General features: G+C 43.6%; 1 protein-coding gene across 2 annotated transcripts in view; it reads right to left on the bottom strand.

The window, feature by feature from the left end:
• THADA (THADA armadillo repeat containing) overlaps positions 1–22,679 on the bottom strand; it is a 327,070-nt gene that overhangs the window by 207,243 nt on the left and 97,148 nt on the right. For both annotated transcript variants that reach the window (XM_054024500.1, XM_054024499.1), the window contains one exon: positions 7,540–7,629. In XM_054024500.1, the coding sequence (XP_053880475.1) occupies positions 7,540–7,629 (90 nt within the window). The remainder of the gene's footprint in view (positions 1–7,539; positions 7,630–22,679) is intronic.

The raw sequence follows: 22,679 nt of genomic DNA, 5'->3' as shown, positions 1-22,679 counted from the left end.
CAGGAGCACCTCATTAACTGGCAGGGGCACTCTGGCAGAGGTGGAAGAATGTTGAATATTCACTAGTGTGTGGTGAGCCTCACTTTATGCAATTGTATTTACGGGACTTCTGCCACCCTCTGAGCTAAGTCCTGGAATGATTTAAAATAATCTGCCATGGATGGTGGAGGGGGCATCACCGTCTCATCAGGTTAGGATGATGAGAGACGAGCTTGAGGGGTGCCTTCTCTTTCTGCCTCAGCAGGTGGTATGCCTGGTGTCCATGATGAAATTGGGACCAATATGGTGGATAGGCTGAGTGGTAGGAACCCAAGTCCTCTCGCTCACAATCTGACTCTGATGAAGAGAAAGGTGGTGCATGGCATGGAGAGGTCATTGAATCCAATGCTCTGGGAGAATCTGGCACCGGAGCCCTGGCATTGAGTAGGGGCAAGTCCGGTGCATCAGACATCGAGAGATCTGCCGGTGTGGACAATATCTGTGCCGGTGATTGTCGGTGCCAAGAGACTTGTACCGGAGCCAGAGACATGGATCTAGTCATATGGTCCATTGGTGCCACATGCACCAGGGGTCAGTGCCGATGCCAATGACATCATTGATGTAACCTTCCCCGGGGCAGATCTTCCATGCTTTTCACGCCCATGTGATACCAGTACTTCTTGTGCCCAAAGACCAGATGGGCATGGGCAATTGACTTGCTCTGTCGGCTCGGTACCGTGCTGACAGATGGGTACCGCCTCTAGATAGCATCGGCGCCGTTGGTACCAATGATACCAATGGAGCCAGAGATTGTTTCCGCCTTGATTGCAGCTCACTATGGGGACTCACAGACCTTCTCTTAGTGGTCTTGAGTGAGTGGCTCGTCTTCTTGGGATCACTTGCCTTCAACGTAGAAGGTTGCGGCGATAGTTCTCACCAGCAGTCTGGCGGTTGAAGGGCAGACTATGAGCAGGAGTTCAAGCTTTAATTCTCTGTCCTTCCTGAACCTGGGTTTTAACTGCTGGCACCAATCACATTTTTGTGGACTGTGTTTTTCCCTCAGGCAGCAAATGCACTGCGAATGTCCATCTGTCACTGGGATGGATTCTTTGCAGGAGAGTCAGGCATACCCTTGTCCGGGGGGCTACCCCACCGGAGTTGGCAGGAGGCAAACCCTTTCTTCTTTTTCTTTTATTTACTTGGCATGGCCAACTGAAAACAAACAAGGTACTAAAAGAAAAAGGCTTCAAGGGAAGCTAAAATTTGCAAAACTATAGGGAGTTAACGATCCGTGAACAAATAACTCTTAGTACTAACAAGGGCGGTTGAAAAGAAACTGAGGAGGAAATCCATATATGCTGGCTAACCTCATGACAGGCGGGGAGCTGCATGTGTGCAGGCGGGATGGACTGTTATTGAAATTCTCCAATCAGCAGAGTAGGGACGCACACACACCTTCAGTGGAGCACCCATAGTAGGGAGTAGGGACAATACTCGAAGAAGAATATAATGTGCTATAAAAATGCTCAGACTCTGAAAAATCAAGCCAAAGTGTTTCAAGCGTTTCCCATCCACCCCCCCAGAAAATAGGGAAAATAATACCATCTAATCTAACAGGGGTGTTGGAAAAATAAATTCATTAAAGTTTGTGAGGCACTCAGATACTGTGGTGAGAGCATCACAGAAATGCCTGTGAAGAAATAAACAATTTTGTATTCAGGGCAGGTTTGAATAGCGTACGGCAAATAAGGCCTGAGTGAATGAGAAAAAAAGGCCTGTGGAAAAATTAGTACATGATTGTGTAATTAAAGACATAAATAATAAAGGATACATTCATATGGTGGGGGTGGAACCCAGGGATTCAGAGTGTGGGAGAGGGCTCAGGGCTGGGGCAGAGGGTTGGGCTACAGGGTTGTGAGGGCTCCTGCTGGCGGTGGGGGCTCTGGGGTGGGACTGGGGATGAGGGGCTCAGGGCTGGGGCAGAGGGTTGGGGTGCAGGAGTGTGAGGGCTCTGGCTGGGGGTTCGGGCTCTGGGGTGGGGCCTGGATGAGGGGCTCAGGACTGGGGCAGAGGGTTGGGTGCAGGAGTGTGAGGGCTCTGGATGGGGGTTCAGGCTCTGGGGTGGGGCCTGGATGAGGGGCTCAGGGCTGGGGGCTCTGGGGTCAGGCTGGCAGTGAGGGGTTTGGGGTGCAGGATGGTTCTCTGGGGCTACTGCAGGGAGAGGACTCCTCCCAGCGCTCTCTCTCCCTGCAGCACCTGGGCTGGGGAGGAAAGGCACCTCTCCCCGCCGCAGCAGCAGAATAGGCACCCCTTCTCCAGCCCCAGCAGGTCAGGGCCGGGGCTGGGTCCGAGCTGTGGGAGGGGTGCCCCAGCCGTGCCTGGGGCCAGGCTGGGCCACACCTAGGGCCAGGCCGAGCCGCCCGGCCGCAGCAGAGTTGGGGCTGGTGGAGGGGTGCCCCAGCTGCTGCAGGTCCCCGAGCAGGTTCCCTGGACCCCTGCACAGCACTAAATAGGCTGCTGCACGGCCACGCAGCTTACAGGGAGCTTAGATCATAATACATATTCACAAGGAAGCTGAATTAAAATTGCACAAGCAACCTTAATCAGGCATTTCCTAACTTTTGAGTGCTTCACTTTGCAATCTTAACATTCTTTATCTTAGTTTTTGGGGGCATAATATAAAGTGTTATTTGAATATGAGCATACTGTAATGGTGATAACAAACAAGAGTGCGTAAGGCAATTTGTTATAACAGTTAAGCACTGCGGACTGTTTTCTGACAACTACATATTCCTTGTTGTGGTACGCTAAAATCACCCTCACTAGACGATAAAATTGCCCTCACTAGAGGATATGATTTTAATTTTCAGTGGAACAATGCCAGTGATAAACAGTTTCAGACTAAAACAAATTGTGCTTTCTTCAACTTCCTTAAAACTCAGCGTATTTCAAAGTGTTCTAAAATAACCACTTATAGCACTATGGAATACACCATTGGATTTAGCCCAACTTTAGGCTTCTGCTTCTGACAATGTTGGCCGGTAGCTTGTTTATCTAGTGCCTACTTCAGTGGATTCCTGATCTTGTTTGGAATCTCTGAGTGCTACTGCAATACAAATAATAACTTTATATGAATTTCAGTAGGACGCAAAGATTCCAATCCAGATCAGGTGTCCAATGAAATAGGCAATGGATAAACAAGCTGCAGGCCAACATTTTCAAAAGTAGAATCCTAAAGCTGGGCTAAAATCCATGTTTAGACTTCAGTGGGATTTGTCCTCCTAAGTCACTTAGGTGCTTTTGAAAATCCCACCCTTAGTTGCCTAAATATGGATATGGAGTCCAACTTTAGGCTTCCATTTTTAAATATTTTGACCACCTATTTTGGTCTGGAGAGCTTACCAGCTATTTACCAGTTAAGCCTCATAATAAAATAACTGCAAAGGCAAATGGAAGAGCCATGATTGTTCAACCACACTAGAAGAAATACAGGAGGCAATGGATGTAGTTTAATGAGGCTACAACTTTATTCACTTAAATTATCTGGTAGTACCTAGCAACAACTATACAGTGCAGAAAGGAGGGGAATTGGCTCCCCGCAGTTCCAGTAATAGGAGCCCCAAACCCTCAGCTCCGTTAAAGTGGAATAGGAAAAGGAGGAGGGTCGGCTCCCCAATGTATGAGATGTAGGAATCCCACACACCCCTTAAGGGATGCTTTCCTTCAAACAATGCCCACAGCGGGTCACGAGGGAACTCAGTCCTTTTGCCAAGTTCATAGTCGGATGGGTAGGTGCAGCCAGCCAATCCTAGTAAAGAGGGCATGTCCAGAGATGCATGGGATATAAATACCATTCCTCACTCTTGCAGTCAGCAGGAAGGATAATGCAGTGACATTCTTTTGAACTGGCCCCATCTGCTTCTAGCCCTGCCTGATCATCCTTCTAAACTTTTCCCCTTCTAACACACTACTCTTTTACTACAGTGCCCCTTGAACAGCCACTGAGGGAGAGAAAGGGACCAAGTCTTACTAACAATACATCAAAAGAACAGTACCTCTAACTCACTTCCACTCACCCAGGGTGGATAAAAATCAATGATTTATTTTTTGAAAAAATAAAAAAAAAATTGGATTTTTTATTTAAATCAGATTTTTTTGATAAAACGATTTTTTAGCAAAAAACTTATCTAAAGATGGTTAATTAAGATATATTATAGCTCAAAGGTACCTCATCATGGAATAGGGATTATAAATTCTAATTATATAGTATGAGACAATATATTCATGTAATGTTTAAGAAAAGTTTTGTAAATGAGATCCAATAGTTCATGGATTAGGGATCCAATCTCAGGGGGTTCCAGGGGCTTCTGTATAGATTATTTTGGTTAATCTTTCTATCTACATAATGGGACTCAGTGCTCAGTCTAAAAGATACCATCGGAGACGTTTAGTTTTGCAGTTCTCAAACAGAGTGAACATGCTTGTTAACAGCAAAAATGTTTTATATAAATAAATAAATACTATACAGAGGTGAGAAATAACAGACCTCAACCCTATTGTCCCGCTGAAAATTTGTGTACACAGAATCAATCCCTTACCTCTCTCTAAAAGTACAAAGTTTCAAAAAGTTCAGTGAATAGAAGATTGTTGGGTGCAGAATAGATCTGGACGAGCAGAAGAAGTCTGGAGATAAATGTGAGACGGGAGGGACAGGCAGCAGAAACAAAAGTGAAACTGTTTCAGCAGCATATTCCAGAAGTCTTGCGGTCTTTCTGAGTGTAGCCTTCGTTGATTTGAGATCTACTATACCATTCTCTCACTAGAAGGGAAAACCTATAATGGCAGCAGGCCGTAAAAGAGACCCATTTATGGATTATTTTAATGAAGTTCCTCTACCTGTGGGTAAGACAGGCATTCATGCAAAATGCAAACAGTGCAACAAAGAAATGCAAGGCCTGATCACCCGCATGAAACAACATCATGAGAAGTGTTCCTTCTCAGGAGGAAGCTGTGTTGAAGATGATGAAAGGAATATGTCTGAACATGCAGGATCTTCAGGTTGGTAAACTTTTTTATTTCATACTTCTTTCTTAAGGACTGCCTGTCTTCCTTCTGGACTCTTCTTGAATTCTTATGTTTGATCAAAAAATATAGTTGTTACTCTCCAGTACTATCATTTTAGATGCAGTTGTGATAAAAAATAAATAGCTGAAATAGGCAGATCTTCCTTTTACAATTTCACCTTTAAAGTAGTACTGAGTGGCAGTGAATGCAATGAGTAATACTAAATGAGCAGTATGGTAATAATAATTAAATAACTGCATTGACTTATTTTGTTTAGGAGAATCCATCCTCAACATACAGGAGTCTGAAGACTATCCACCTTCAAGATCACCATCATTTTCTATAGTTTCAGAGTTATTTGCCAATGATAGTGTTTCAGTCACATCCTGTATGTCACATAGCCACAGTATATCACCTGTAGCAAAAAGAAAAAAAAATCTCCATCATCCAGAAACAACCATAGATAAATTTGAGATAAGAACCAGCAGATTACAAAAAGAGGAAATTGATGAAAAAATTGCCCAGTTTGTTTATGCAACAAAGTCTCCTTTACGTATGATTGAAAACCCACACTTCTTTACCATGGTTCAGTAATTAAGACCAGGATACAGTCCACCCAACAGAGCAGATGTCACAGGCAAATTGCCGAATAAAGTGTATGAAAGAAAAATTGAGCAGTGTGCAAAAGGTCTAGAGGGTAAAATTCTTAACCTGAGTCTTGATGGGTGGAGCAATGTCCACAATGATCCTGTTGTTTGTGCTTGTGTGACAACAGAAGACGGGAATGTCTTCCGTACAGAAACAATTGATACATCAGGAAATGCACACACACACAGCAGAATACTTACAAGAAGTAGCCGTAAAAACTATAACAAACTGTGAAAAAAAATTCAAATGTCTAGTATGCAGCTTGGTCATAGGCAATGCTGCAAAAGTATCCAAGATGAGAAGAAATTTAGAAGAGAGTGAAGAGAGTCCCAAGCTAATAACATATGGTTGCAGTGCTCATTTGATGCACCTCCTAGCCAAAGACTTCAGTGTTCCAGAAATAAAAGCTAATGTTGTTGAAATTGCAAAATACTTCCGTAACAAGCACTTTGCAGCAGCTGCTCTGAAAAAAGTGGGAGGAACCAAACTAACTCTCCCACAAGACGTGCGATGGAACTCAGTAGAGGGGTGTTTTGAGCATTATATCAAGAACTGGCCTAATCTGATGACAGTTTGTGAACAAAATCGCGAAAAAACAGATGGCACCGTCAGAGCCAAAGTTCTCAACATTGGGCTTAAGAGAAATGTTGAACACATGCTGAGTAACCTGAAACCTATTTCTGTAGCCTTGAACAAAATGCAGGGAAATTGCTGTTTTATTGCTGACACTGTTGAAATTTGGAAGGAATGGAGTGAGATCTTAAAAAGAGAAATATGCAATGAAAAGATTAAATTACAAGCATTAAAAAAAATGAATGGGACAAACTATCTCCAGCTCATTTTCTTGCAAATATTCTCAATACTCAGTACTAGGGTCAAAACTTAACTGCTGAAGAAGAGGAGTTGGCTATGACATGGACATCCAGCAATCATCTTTCAATAATGCCAACTATAATAAGCTTCAGAGCTAAGCGTGAACCATTCAAGAAATATATGTTTGCTGATGATGTTTTAAAGAAAATCACGAACCAATGAACTGGTGGAAGTCACTTAAGCACTTGGATTCAGAGACTGTTGAAGTGATAATCTCACTTTTAAGAGCAGTAGCTTCTTCTGCCGGTGTAGAAAGAATATTTTCTTCCTTTAGACTAATTCATTCCAAATTGAGAAGCCAATATTTAAGTTTCTCATGTTGACCTGGCTGACACAGTCAATTTAATTTTTTTTTTTTTTTAATATTTCATTTAACTATTTTAGTTAAAAATAAACCTGATTTTAAAAAATTGGAATGTTTAAATTCAAAAATTCATATGCTTGTTTTGTTAAAATATTACGTTTGTTGTTGAAGAAAAAATCCAGAATACTTAATGATGTTGTTTTAGTTAAATAAAACAATTTACATGTCTGTCTGGTGATGTTCTCCTCCTAATACAGCAAGAATGGCAAGAAAATCCTCCAAAAATTAGTGATTAACCTGTTGAATTTGTGGTAGTTCACCTCCCAATGACTTCATAAATATCTGCTTCAATTACCTTTGGTAAATGAAATAACCAAACAATCATTCATTTTCTGATATAACTGTAAAACAAATCTGAAAAGTTTTCAAAATAAATCACTTTAAAAATGTATACTGTGTACCGTCTAAAAATGAAACCTACATCCATCTGAGTTGTGAAGAATATGTATTAAGGTTAGAACATCCAACAAGAATGCACTTTTATGTAGAAATTCATAATTAAATCCAGTCTTCCTGACTAGTGATTTAATTTGGATTTAAATCAAATCCACCCCGCCCTTACCCTTAAATTGCACTGTGTTCAGTAGAATTCCACATGCTTATCTTCTTACCTGTCCATAGTCCTGGCTACAATTTCCAGTTGCTGGAGAAGGAAAGGATAAAGGGTTGGAAACCGAGAGAAAAACTCCCTCCCTGTCATTCTGCAAAAGGGACAAAAAAGAACAACAGTTAGTGTTCTATAACAACCTGTTTGTCTCAAAATGTTCAATTAGCCAACAAGTGTTCATTTTTTTATTAATACCTGAGTGTAACCCAAAGTAGTAGCTCACAACATGGTTATAAGACATGGTCGTAAAAATGCCCAAGCCCACTTCAACCCTGACTATAATACAGTTTCTACCATATGCTATTACTAAGGCAAAGATTTTGTCACAGATATTTTTAATAAAAGTCACGGACAGGTGACGGGCAATAATGAAAAATTCACGGAAGTCCATGACCTGTCCCTGACTTTTACTAAAAATATCTATGACAAAACGAGGAGCCTGGGCAACTGCGGGCAGGCTGGGAGCTCCAGGAGCCCCCACCACTCGTGGGGGCTCAGCACTCCAGGGTCCTCCTCTGCTGGCGGTTCCAAGCTGCAGGGGTCCCCCCACTGCCTGTGGCCACTGGGAGCTCCAGGAGTCCCCCCTGCCACCCGCAGAGGCAGAGAGCTCCGGGGGTTACCGCTGCCACCTGTGATGGACAGGAACAGTGGGGGTCCCACTGCCGCCCAGGGCAGCTGGGAGTGGCGGGGGTCCCCGCTTCCATCCGCGGTGGCTGGGAGCTGTGGGGAGTGCACCTTCTACCGCCAGCTCTCTCCACCTGGGTCCATGGGAGTACCCCACAGCTCCCTGCCTCCACAGGCAGTACGGGACCCTGCTGCTCCCTGCAGGCGCCGGCTGAAGTCACAGAGGTCTTTGGAAGTCACGGAATCCGTGACCAAATCACTTTTACCAGTGAAACTGAAAGCTGCACCATTGGACACTGATGGTAAATTTCAGGTCCCATTTTTGCCTGTGTATTTGCAGCCTTATAAGCCTACATAACAACAAGATTCAAAACAGATTTCCAGCACATAACAAATTAAATAAAATACAGTTTATGCCAATGATCAGCAAAGCTCAACCAATGACCAGACTTAATAAAGCGGCAAAGTTCAAGTTATGGCAGTGAATAAAATCAAACTAAACATAAGCTTTAACACAGCCTTTAAAACCATTTTATAAACACAGACACTGTCTGCCCTGGCCAAGAAACTGCGTTAGCAAAAACTGTATTTCAAATCTCATAGTAGGAAAGAGCCTAATTAGAATATACATTAGACAGATTAAAAGTGGTTCTGAATTTTTTTAAACAATTAACCACTAGAAGAAAAAAGCAGAATTGTAAAACATGTTTCTACCACATGATCTACTTTAAAAAAAAAAAGTGAACAAACATCAGCAAAGCTTCACTGTAAAGATTCATGCTAATATCTACGAAATCACAGGGAGGAATTGCAAAAATGAATTCTTAGTGAAAATAAGCAAAACAAAAAAAACCACCATGCAAGAGTAAAATAACCACATGGCAAACATCAGCAAAGCCTCATCCAGTGCCCAGCTAACAAAACATGCCTTAGCCACAGGCCATAGAGTAAACACAGCAAAAATGATCCCTAGATGGAAACAAACTTTCAAACGCAAAGGTTCAGGAAAATTTCAGTAGGCACGTAAAAAGTATACCAAAATCCCAAACTATCTATAACTATAGGCATATGCAGAGGATTTGCCACAGAATTTTGCTCCAAAGATTTCATTTTTTTTTTTTAATTGAGCTTCTAGCCTTTATGGTTGTGAAGAAAATCTTCTACATGTGAATCAAGTGTCAACTGAAATAATGATGGTAATTCAAATGTCAACATTAACTATTTCACTAATTATTTTAGCAGAAACATCCAACTAATTGCTTATCCCTCAATCTCAAACTGCTTCCCAGTTGCCAAAAGCGCCAAATGTCCCCTTACCAAGCTGCCAAAACTTCCAATTTCTACAGCACGGTTACATATTTTCTATACAAACTGTGCAGGACACTGACATTTTAAAACACAGGGGCCGTGCAAAACACATAATATTTAACATAAAATTAAACATACAAGTGACATATTACTGATTACATCATTCTTTTTCCTTTCTTAAATCAATAAAACTTAATCCACTATGAAGATACCATGTAGAATCTCTAAACTACTACAGTGATATGCCCAGAATCCAGCTGCTCTAGCTACAGTATTTGGGTCAAATTTGCTGTGGAATATATAGTCCTTGGGCATAGGCTTAAAAGGTGATTTGGTATAACTAATGAACTAATACCTTCTTCTTATGGATTCATAACAAGCACGCAATCCCTTAAACCGAAGAAATGTTAATACCTATAAACACAAACTAAACACAAACCAAAAATAAAAAAGAACAGTAGGGAAAAAAACAGTCTAGGACTAAAGAATAGAGAAGCTGGATTAAACTCCAGTCAGCCCACATAAATTAAAATCTATAGAGAACCCTCCGCCCTCCCCATTTTAACAGAATCTAAATCAGTGGTTCTCAAACTTTTATGTTGGTGAGCCTCTGAGTGAGACCCCCCCCTTATAAATTAAAAATATATTTAGCACTATTATAAATGCTGGAAGCGAAGTGGGGTTGGGGGCTGGACCCCCCCATGTAATAACCATGTGACCCCCTGAAGGGTCACGACACCCAGTTTGAGAACCCCTGATCTAACCTATCACACTGTAGATGTATATCAATACAAATTCAGAGACTTTGGATTCCTTGCAGAGGAGATAAACACATTATAGAATCCATTTTAGAATATTTATAGCAAATTTCACATTTTGAAACAAAAATGTCAACAAGAGAGGTCTTAACATCAAATCTACTGCTATTTTCCCCCTTTGCCCCTGAAATAAAAATCTCTCTCTGAATTCTGACTTTTTGGAAACAGAAGATGATTCTGAAGTATTATTTCCAGCCATGCATTACATTGTCTGGAATGATCAGAAACTGGAGATATGGCTAGAAAGCCAAGCAAATTCAAACTGAAACCACTACAACCAGTTCCTGGAGGCCTGTTTACATTATAGCAGTACTGTAAGAGTTTTTACAATGTATTGCATTTCATTTTAATATTCCAAATTCAGGCACCACGTAATAATAGACAGAATTCCCAAGCAGATGTTACCAAGACAGCCATGCATCTAATGGTGTGAAAAATTCTATTTACTCTCAAAAATAAAAAATCATTTCTCTCTCAGAAAAAATGTAAATTTTCAAAGAGAGGGCAGTATGGTTACTGTTATCAAGGGTTAACCCCTGAAACATCTAATGGGAAACACCTTCAGATGTAGTATCTACATTCTTTCTATTAAAACTATTAAATGTCCTCTCTAGATTTCTGATGACTGCATAAAAAGAATGATGTAAATGTTCTTGAATTATAAATTGCTATCAGCTATAGCTAAGAGTTCTTAACAATGTGCCTTCTTCATATCCAGAAGGAATTATAACCATATAAAAATAGTTTGCAAATGTGTCTGCAGAGGACAGAAGTCTTGAAAATACTTGAGTGAAACACAGAATTTTTGGTGAATGGGGGGCATAAATATTCAAAGTTTTGGTTTTTGTTTGTTTTTGTTTCGTTTTTAAGAACATATGTATTATTTTTTCTTAAAGAAGTAGGAGTCCTGGGGCTCTAAAAAATGTAGCATCACCCAATAGTGACTGGCACTATCAAGATAACTGCATCTATTTTAGGTACCCACAAGAACTGTCTTGATTTTACTTGCAGCTCTTATTGACCTCAATGGGCATTTTGGGTGCTGAGCACCTCAAAAGAAAAAAATTACAAGCAGCAAGTTAAGTCAAGAGTTTGTTCATGTCACGATAGGTCCATTTTAACATACAAAATAATTCAGTGACCAAATATGAAATCAAAATTAAGCACTAAGAGTGAAAGTTCCTAGAACATTAAACTTAAAGTGCTCAATATACAGTGTATGTAAATTTTATGCAGTTTCTTGATATTCAGAGGATAAAAAAAAAAATCAAAAAGGTAAATGCCACTGAATTGGGCACATCACATAACCTGTCTCTCAGTTTGCTGCCCGGATCTTGTAGGAAAGGTTCTATTCAAAACCTACTTGCTACTTGTCAGGTATTTGCAGAAAACATGTCTAAAGGCAGTGAGAGGAAGTGCTTACTCCTGCCTCTGAGGGTATATTTTCACTACAGCTGGAGATGTCATTTCCACCTCTGGTAGATATGTCCGAGTTAATTTGGATATAGAAACGTAGCTGCAGCAGCAGGGGGCGCTAGCTGCCTGAGCATATGCCTAGTGTTTCGGATGGGATTGTACTCTGGTGACTAAATCCTCCTGCTGCTCGTGCCACCATGGCAACACTTCTATTTTTAGCGAACTAGCTTGAGAGGTAGCACAGGTATGGCTACCCAAGTGGAAATTACATCCCCAGCTCCAGTGTAGGCACACCCTAAAAGGACTAGTTGCTAAGCAACAACTTTGGCTGCCTCCCATTCCAGTGCATAGAGGAAACAACATAGTACAGCACACTAGTGGAGATGTGAACAAAAGGGAATTGTACAAAGATGAGGCTGTGCAAGTAGAAGAGAGGGTTACTTACTTACTGGAGGTTCTTCGAGATGTGTGGCTCTTATCTGGATTCCAAATGTGGGTGCACATCCGCGCCATGCACTGGAGCCAGAACTGATCATAGCAGTGTACGTTGACCCACACATGTGCTGTGCATCGCCTGTGTGGCGCATCAGAGGCTTTAAGATGCCATGCGGGTTGATACCGCTCCAGTTCCCTCTTATCAAGCAGTTGCAGAGCCCAGAGCAGAGGTGATGGAGGGTAGGATTGGAATCTAGATAGGGACCACACATCTCGAAGAACCTCCAGTTACAGTAAGTAACCGTCTCTTCTTCTTCGAGTGATGGTCCCTATGTGGATTCCAAACATGGGAGAGTAGCAAGCAGTACTCAAGTGTGGTAGCGGGTGCAAGGGCTCTCCAGGAGTTACAGTCTAGAGGATGCTGCATCCAAGAGCTGCATCCACCGCCACGGCAGGGGCACAGTGTGTGGTAAAGGTATGGATGAAGGACCAAATGGCTGCCTGGCAAATGTCTTGCCATGGGATGTCTGCAAGGAAAGCTGATGTGGCGGCATGAACCCGCGGGGGAGAGGGGAACACCAGAAAGAGCGTAACAGTCCTCAGTGCAGTGGGAGACCCAGTGGAAGAGACATTGCAAGGCAAGAGTGTGTCCTCGACAGTGGTCAGCGATGGCAAGGAAGAGATGAGGGGAGATGCGAAAGTCACGTGTACGCTGGAGGTAAAAGGCTAGCGCTCGGCAGACATCGAGGGAGTGCAGCATGTGCTCCCTGGAGGAGGGGTGTGGTTTAGGGTAGGGGTTCTCAAACTTCATTGCACCGCGACCCCCTGCTGACAACAAAAATTACTTCACAGCCCCAGGAGAGGGGACCGAAGCTTGAGCCTACCTATACCCCACTGCCCCAAGTGGCGGGGGGGAGGAGGAAACCAAAGCCTGAGCCCCAGCGCTCTAGGCAGGGGGCCAAAGCTGAAATTCCAGGGCTTCAGCCCCAGGCAGGGGGCCTGCAACCTGAGCCTGGCCGCCCAGGGCTGAAGCTCTTGGGCTTTGGCTTCAGCCCTGGGCAGCGGGGCTCAGGCTTCAGCCCCAGACTCCAGCAAGTCTAAGCCAGCCCTGACGACCCCATTCAAAAGGAGTCACGATCCACTTTGGGGTCCCGACCCACAGTTTGAGAACCGTTGGGTTAGAAGGTGGGTAAGTGTATGTACTGGTTGAGGTGGAACAGGGAGACCACTTTGGGAAGGAATTTGGGGTGAAGGCATAGGGAGACCTGGTCATGGTGGAAGATGGTAAAGGGTGGTTCTGCCATCATTTGTGCCAGTTTGTGCCAGTTCACTGACCAAGAAAATCACCTTCATAGAGAGGTGAGCGAGAGAGCAGGTTTCCAGGGGTTCAAAGGATGGCCTAGTGAGGAAGGAGAGGACAAGGCTGAGGTCCCTGGAGGGGATAAGCTTCCACACCAAGGGAAAAGCGTTGAGATCATGGAGGAAGTGGGCGGTAGTCAGGTGAGTGAAAACAGGAAACCTGTCTACAGGGGGAAGGAAGACACTGAGTGCCACGAGATGGATACGAACAGAGGAATGCGAGAGGCCCGAGCGACAGAGATAGAGAAGATAATCCAGGCCAATAGGAATGGAGACAGAGTCCAAGGAATAGCTGTGGCGATGCGCTCAGGCACTGAAGCAGTGCCACTTTCCATGGTAGCAAGCCCTGGTAGACAGGCTCCTACTGTGCATGAGGACGTCACGTATAGGAGCAGAACACACCACATCTATGTGCGAGTCCCATCCAAATACTAGGCTTTGAGGTGAAGAGGACTGGGGTTGGGGTGCCGGAGGTGACTGTGGGCATGTGTGAGAAAATCGGGGAAGAGGGGAAGGTGAATTGGGGGACAAGCAGAGAGATGAAGGAGGTCTGGGAACCAATAATGGCTAAGCCAAGCGCAGACCACAAGGAGAACCGGCGCCTGATCCCATCGGATTTTGCACAGGACCTGAGGGAGCAGGGGAATGGGTAGGAAGGCATAATGGAGCTCGTTGGTCCAAGGAATGAGAAGAATGTCTCCCTGAGAGCCTGAACTGAGGGCTCCCCTGGAGCAGAAGAGGGCAAGTTTATGGTTGGTCTCCATGGTGAAGAGGTCCTATTGAGGTGTACCCCACTGGAGAAAGATGGAGGGGAGCAAGGGATCGTGGAGTTCCCAGTCGTGATTGACATAGAAGGAGGAGTGACTGAGCTGCTCCACAAGGGAGTTTCTCGCACCAGGAAGGTGTACAGCATGGAGGGTGATGTTGTTCCGGAAACACCAGTTCCAAAGGAGGATGACTTCTGCACAGAGGGAGGGAGAGGAAAAGAGAAGAATTCGATCAAGTAGCCATGTCAAATGATGTCCACTACCCAACGATCTGTGGTGATTTTGCCCCAGTAGTGGGTGAAAAGGGCAAGACGACCCCCAAAAGTGACTGGTAGCGACCTAGAGAATGGAGGAGGGTTTGCGGTTCCCATGGAAGGAGTCAAAATTTCTGCCTGGGGCTTTGTGGCAGAAAGGTAGAGGTGGCTAATGTAGAGGCAGTAGAATGTCGTGGGCGCTCAGAGAGAGAATGACGGCGAGATGGCTCAGGTTGGTGCTGTGGGTAGGGCAGGTAGATAGCATGGGGACGGGGTCGGAAAGACAACCGATGCTGCCTGCGGGTAGAGGCAGGGATATAGAGGCCTGAGACTCCTTTAGGGAATGGAGGGACTCATCAGTTGTGCAACTGAAGAGTTTTTGGTTGTTGAAGGGGAGGTCCTCAAGCGTAGTTTAGACCTCCTTTTGGAAACTGCTGAATTGCAGCCAGGTGTTACAGCAGAGCCAGAGAGCGGGAAGCAGTGTCAGCAGCATTGACCGTGGCTTGAAGGGCCATCTTGGTGACTAATCTGCCCTCGTCCATGAGGTGTTGAAAGTCCTGCTGCTTTCCGGGGGTAGGAAGGCATGGAAAACCGGGAATTTAGATAGGAAAAAGTTATATTTTGCCAGGATGGCCTGATAACTGGCAATGAGGAACTGGAGGCCTGCGGAGGAGTAGACCTTATGCCCAATTAAATCAAGCTTTTTGCCGCCCAGTCCAGGGGGGTGGAGGGAAGATGTTGCTGGTGGGCAGGTTCCAAGGCTGCCTGAACCACCAAGGAATTAGGTGGCAGGTGGGAGAACAAGAAGTCCATACCCTTGTCTGGCACAAAGTATATGCACTCAGCCTATTTTAGGGTGGGGGCGCAGGAGCCGGAGTGTGCCAAACCGCTTGTGCTGGTCGGAGGATGGCATCATGTATGACCAAGGCAATACCGGAAGGTCCAGAGGGCTGCAGAATGTCCAGGAGGGGTCCATGGGGGTCCTGGACATCTTCCACGGGGAGGCTGAGAGCAGCCACCATGCAGCAGAGAAGTTCCTGATACCTCCTGATGACTAAGCCCAGTGAGAGAGAAGGTGTAGGCCTGAGACCTGATAAACACCCCTCTCAATATTAAACCAGCCTTGGGTGAAACTCAGGGAGTTCACCACTAAAATTGGGAAGAAAAAAAAAAAAAAAAAAAAAAAGAGAATGTTTTGCTGCTGATAAAGCACCCCCACCTCCGGAATGTCCCTAACAAGAGTTATAACCACCCAGGTTGTAAAGATGCTGGGAAATTAGGGAGGATACAGAAAGAGACTCAACAAATGGTAAGATAAGCTCTGGCCAGCGTTTTATGCTGACTATCTGCACAAATAGAGAAGGTCACAATTAAGTTACAATTTGGGCATAAAAGATAAAATGTAAAGAACTTGTGCAGGAAGGAGGACACAGATGCCAATGCATAACTTTGTTATTTAGGAGTGTAGGATAATGTGATAGGTTCAGTAAATGTGAAGGAGGAAGCTAGTTTTACCTATATAATGTAAATGAAAATCAATGCTCTTTGGGAACCATTTCCGGACTGCAGTTCAACATCAAGCTGCTGGAACTCTGACCCCTCTGCACAACCGTGACGTGTAGAGGCATCGCCAAGAACCTCCAGATGAATTAATCCTGACTGGCCATCAGATAAAATCTGTCTGTATATTGGGAGTGATGAGCATAAGAGATTTGCTTGGTATATTTATTCTGTGTGTTTTGCTAATAAATAGATGTTTAGAGCACAACTGTGTAAGGCTCTTTCCCTGGGAAAAGGTTCTGCAGACCCATAGAGCCCTGAGCCCCAAGGGAAAGGGCAGGTACTTAAATTGACATCTTGAGCCCTCGGTAGGGTATAGGTGGGGTGTCTTAAATTGAGCGGGTAACAAAGGAGGGAAGAGCACGTCATCCGGTGATAAAGAAGTGCCAGTAGGGACCGAGGGAGCCAACAGTGCTGGTGGAACAGAGGGCACCAGGAGAGCGGAAGCGTCATGGGGATACTCATAGACAGAGGGTGGATCGACAGGAGGTGGGGATGGGCGGTGGTGCAGGCATGACGGGATACGTGCACCGATACGTGTCCCAGGCGGACCAGTAGGGCCAAGCACAGAGTCGCCAGCCTTTGGCGGTCCCCACAGGTAGGCAAGCTACGGATTGTCCACTGGGCCATGGGTTGGAGGATAGGGCTGGCTGTGGGGGTCCAGGCTGTAGGAATGATCTGGCAAGAAGGCTGAGTCCTGTTCAGAGAATCAGTCTGACTCTGAAGACAGATCTGGCAGAGGTGGGATGACGCAGGGCAGTTCATGAGCAGGAGAGGTTCCGCGGCCGGAGACGGAGGGACAACCAGCAGTCCAGAAAGCTGAGGAGAGTCAGCAAATGGCAGAAGCTGTTCGACCGTCGGTGTCAGGGGGGACAAATGTCCTGGTGTGCGCAAGACAGTCCTGGCAGCGTGGACTGCACTGGAGGTGATGGTGGTGGGATGGGTACCATGGCTGAAGGCAGTGCTGGCAGACCGTTATGCTTTGATTTATGCTCCGAACAAGGCTTCTTCAGAGCAGGAGCTTCAGAGTGGGAATCGACATGTGACTTCTCATCTGACTTGGCACAGCTCAGGGAGGTAATGCTGCATTTAGCGGTGGTCCCCGTCGCAGAGCCGCCTTTGTGCCCATGAGTGTGCTTCTTATGCACACAGTGGGATTTGGGTTGAGGAGGTGATGCTGTCAGGTGCTGGGCAGGAAGGGCCAGAAGAAATGTCTGCCACTGGTGTTGGTCAGCGCGCTAACAGATCTGCCATTGCCGGATCCAAAGGGGCACTTGACCGCATCGCTTCTTCCATGAGGAACTGATCAGCAAATGGAGCAGCAGGCGGCTATATGGACCCCGCCCAAGCAGTAGAGGCAACATTGGTGCTCATCACTCACAGAGAAGGGGTGAGGGCACGAAGCGTAGTACTTAAACCTGGCTTGCCTGGGCATAGTCCCTGGGCTGGGGAAGAGTCCCGCAAAGGGAGAGAAAGTCCTATCGGTAACAACTATCTGAACGGACAACTAACTACAACTAGAGAAGAAAAAACTATGTACAAGGGGCAAAAAGGGCGAAAAACGCAGTACTCGTAAGCTCGGAGGACCAAGAAACAGGGGTTCCAACTCTGGCCATGCGGCAGTAAGAGGGAACTGGAGCAGCATCGACCCGCACTGCCTCTTAAAGCCTCGGACACGCCGCACAATCGACACATGACACGTGTGGGTCAACAGACACTACTATGAACAGTTCCAGTGCATAGCGCACATGTGCACCCACATTTGCAATCCACTTAGGGACCATCTCTCAAAGAAGGACTGTGACCTACAAACTGTGGAAAGTTCAAGGGACAAGAAAAGAAAATGGACCAACACTGGGGCAACAAAATGAACACACAGGAAAGTAGGTAAAGAGGAGATTTTTGGTTGGTTGATTTTCAAACAGTGATGATGTTTTGGATTTTCATCACTAGATGTGTGTGTGCACTGTCAGGCATCCCAGGCACACAGAGAAATTTTTGTGCAGTGATTAAGAATATTGTATTACCTTCACACTTGGCATAAAGACAATGGCTGACATTTTCAAAGCAGCACAAGGCATTTAGTCACACATTTTCCATTAATTTTAATACAAGACGAATGGCTAAAGACCCTGCACTGCTTTGAGAATCTCAACCAATAATTTAAAAAAAAAAAAAAAAAAAAAAAAAAAAAAAGATTTAGCTCATCCCATTTTCATGATATAAATAGATACATGCACATGCAGAGTTAATAGAACAACTCTCAAAAATCCAACTACATTTGTTATAATAAAGAGGAATATACACAGAATGATGGATACAAGGACTACATAAAGATGACTAACTGATGGAACGAACAGTTGCTGATAGTGTTCAGATGCAGATTTTGGCTTTGTAACTACCTTTAATTAAATCCTTTAAACGAACATTTCATAGGTTGCAGGATTTTATAACACACCAAAACTGTTGCTTACAAAAAAAATGAAGTGGGACGAGCCCAAAGACGTTGCGACATTTTATTTTTTCCACGTCCACCTTAAATTGTTTATTATTGCTTCAGACTTTCCCCTGCTCTTATAGCTCAACCATGCCCTCTACCATTTCAGTTTCCTTTTCTTCTGCATGTAGATACAGCACATTGTAAAAGGGTAAAATTTCAAACAGGATTAGCAAGGTCTAAATAAGAAGAAATAGTGCTGGGTTATTTAATAAAACAGGAATTATTTTAATGAGAACCAAAAGAGTTATCAGTAGAATAATAACGATTATAGTATACAGTAAAAGCTGTTTTATCCAGCATGTTGGAAGAATGGGAAGTGCCAGTAAGTGAAAAATGCCGGTTAACTAAGAGGGAGGGAGTTTGGGTGCGGGGCTGGGCGAGGCACAGGCTCTGGGAGGGAGTTTTGGTAGAGGAGGGGGCTTAGAGCAGCAGGTTGGTGCATTGCTAGAGCTCGGGGTGGGGCGGGGGCAACGCACAGAGCCGCCTGGACTGTCTCCACCTAGGAGCAGCTGAGACAGACTGCCGCTTGTGGGGAGCTGCCCAAGGTGAGCACTCCCCGGATCCAGCACCCCACATCCGCTCCCGTGCCCCAAACCGGTGCCCCAAGCCCCCTCCTGCACCCAGACTCCCTCCCAGAGCCTGCGCCCCACAGCCCCTCCCGCATCCCAGCCCCCCACCGGCCCCGTGCCAACAGAACTGTAAACCAGAATTTCAATGAAGATCAGAAATGCCAGTTTCTAGAGCTTTCCAGTTGGTGAAGTGCCAGATAAAACAGCTTTTTCTGTACTATCAGTTTTCTTCTGCTGCTGTAAATCACATGTAAGAATTTTTAGCATAATTTTGACCATCATGTCAAAGAAGTTAATACAGAAAAGGAAATTGAAGCACATTTCTTCCCCTGTAATTGCTTCATTTATAGAATATCATTAAATGTTCAGGACACTTAAGTAAATAAATAAAATAGAAGAGTAGGTCTCTGTCCTACAGAGATTACAATTTAACAATGACAAAAAATTAAACACAGTTCACCAATTCTCTGTATCGGACAGTTGGTGGTCTAGAGCACAATCCTTTCTTTCTAGTGCCCTTTCAGTGAATGGTGGCTAATTTACACTGATGTGTTGATGGATTCTAGGAACAATTCATTTCAGCTCTCGTCTGAAGAAAGGTTTACCAGGATCCAGAGATGTTATGGGTGGAAAAAAAGAGTACAATTTGTTTGAGTTGTGGGAGTAAATCAGGGACAGTTTCCCCTTCTACTTATGTTTCCCCCTAAAGAAAAGTACTAACAAAACACCACCACCACCACCACTATTAATTGAAGAATTCTGCCCTTCGTTCTAACTATAGGTCATATTGCACCTGCCACTCGTAATCGTTTCATCTGTCTCCTTCATCTGAACTTACTCTTTCCAACCTTTTCTGTCTGTGTGGATCTGCGCCACAGCTCATTAAACACAAGGACAAGGTTTATGATGCTAGCTAGAAAACTGTTCTAGTAAAATGTAGTGAGTTCTTATGAAGCGGAAGTTACTTTGAAGGCAAAGAGTGGAGATGTACATGTGGTGTTATAACTTCCTTCCTTCATTGTACTATTACAGCTAAAATTCATAATTGAAGGCAGATGTAGATCTATAAAACCCTGCAAAATAAACTTATAGAAAAAGTCTATTCTAAGCTGCAGCTAGAGAGCAATTTGCTATGTGGATGACTAAACTTTCTTTTAAAAAAGGAGAAATGAGAAAAGTAGTTTGCCTCTCCCACACAAGGCTAACATAAGGAGCTTTTATTGTACTTTTGATGGTCAGTAACTTCTCTATGTATTTGTACTTGATTTTATGGCTTCATTTGTTTCCTAATAGAATCTTCACACCAAGAGAATGGCCTCATTCTTATTAATCTCCTTTCCACTCCTCTGATAAGATTGTTCAATATTACTGTACTTTCTCAATCAAAATAGATAAAACATTTTATAATGTAACAGACTTAAAATTCTATCTATAGATAGATAGATAGATTCCAGTTTTCTACTAGTCAATAGCATGACCACAGGTCAGCTGGTTCCCCTCCACCATCTTTTTCATCTGACTTCTCTCATGAGTGCCTCTAGGCCGACATGATATCTCAAGAGTTATTCCTTTCATGTATTAATCAATTCTGATTAAGTGCTGTGATCTCATGTGTAGGTCAAGACCTGTATTTGTACATTTAGCTGTCTTTGTAAATAGGTGTTGTATTACTGTATTTGTATGCTATCTGTGGATTTAAAATTGTTTAACAGATTTGTTTATAAAAAAATAACCTAAAGAGTTTGAATCCTGTGGTACTCTTTGCTAAATGCTGCGGCAGTAAATACTTAGAACATACTGTGGCGGATCAGTTTAATTCGTAAGTACAGCAATGACATTGTGTGTACATCTCATTTTACCGTGACATATGTCACAGATTATCTCCTTCTATAATATCTCTGATTTCATATTTTTCAGAAAAATTAAAGGCTCCATAGCCTTGTATCCTGCTTTAATAACTGAAACTATAAAGTACACTTGTGAATCATCTGCTTATACTGAGAGTCTAGAGTAAAAAGAAAACATAGCAAAATTGGTTTAAAGACAATTGACCTTCTGGGGCTATCAAGGGCGCTCTAACACTCATTCTAAATCATGAATACCAACAAGAAGAATCCTGGACTGCTGATAGGCACTCACAAATACCAAAATTGGGATGGAGATAAAGGATATAACAAATGTAGGGAAAAAAGGAAAAGAGACAAGGATAAAGGAATATATAAAGGGAAAAAGCAAAAAGCAAAAAGACATTTGCAGAGGCAGTTATTAAAGGGCATAGTTTTCATGAGTTCTTGGAGGCCTCTTTTTAATATTTTCCTGCCAAGAATAACATCTACTCTTATTGTGGCAATGACTATACTGAAATTAATGGAGCCTAAAGAGTTATCTAGCATATCACAGAGGAAAGATAAAAGAGAGAGACTGGGAACCAAATTCAGCCCTGGCCTCAGCAGACAATTTCCGCAGAAAGCATTTTAAGCCAAGGCTGAATTTGGGCCTGAAAATATAAATAGCTATATGAAAGGGACACAAATTTTCAAATCTAGTTTGATACTTGCCTCTTTTGCTTTTAGCAAATTATGAAAGCAAGCAAACAAAACACACACACACACTTAGTGGATAGAATATTCCACTATTCCAATATTCAGAATTTTGTTATTGTTGACTTGTTTACTTTTGGTTCTTCATTCTCTCCCAAATCTCTCACCCGACAGGTCCTCCTAACCCCCAAATACACAACTTTTTCTACGCTATGTAGAATCATAGACATCAGTAAAACAGACGTAGTAGATCACCCATCTCCATCCCAATACGGAAACAAGCCTTAACCATGTATTTGTGAAATGATGGTGAATATGATATGTTCTGATCTGTACTTGCATTTAAATCTTGTGCACCTCTACTGGGGCTGAACCTGTTGTTGACATGCTTGTCGGCAACATGTAATTTTTATATTATATACCAGGCCACAGATCAAGTGCAAACCTCAATATTTATATTATCCAATAGGTCACTAGCCAAATTTATCCTACTTGTAACCAGGCTGGAATGCACACCAGGTTTGGGGTGGATGAAACCTCCCAGAAGTTCCAGACATAGTAATCACCCTTAAAAATTTTTCAGTTGCCTGAGACAACTAAATAACATGAGACATCAGCCTGTGCAGTGTTTCCTAAACTAATTAAAAGGAAGCTTAAGTAATGTCACCATAATGTTATCTAATTGCAAAGGTAAAATTGGAAAGGTTTAAAGGGCAGCTACTATAGTTTTGCAAGATAAAACTAAGACACAGAATGACAAAGAGGCTTCAGAATTAACAGCCACTGAAATTAGTTCACACCTATTTGGAACAAATCCAACCAGTAATGTTCCACTGCACAGGGGGCTGGGTAGGTTTTGGTGATCCCCATGGAGGGCATGTGCACCCCTATGTCTGCAAAGCCTCGCTCTAATAGGCTCCACAGCACATCAGAGATCAGAGGGCTGATGGATCTGTGATAACAAGGGTTAGCAATGAGTTCAGCACCAGTTCAA

The sequence above is a fragment of the Malaclemys terrapin genome, chromosome 3, assembly GCF_027887155.1.
Source record: "Malaclemys terrapin pileata isolate rMalTer1 chromosome 3, rMalTer1.hap1, whole genome shotgun sequence".
NCBI classification, from domain to species: Eukaryota; Metazoa; Chordata; order Testudines; family Emydidae; genus Malaclemys; species Malaclemys terrapin.
This window is presented reverse-complemented; position numbering and strand designations above follow the sequence as displayed.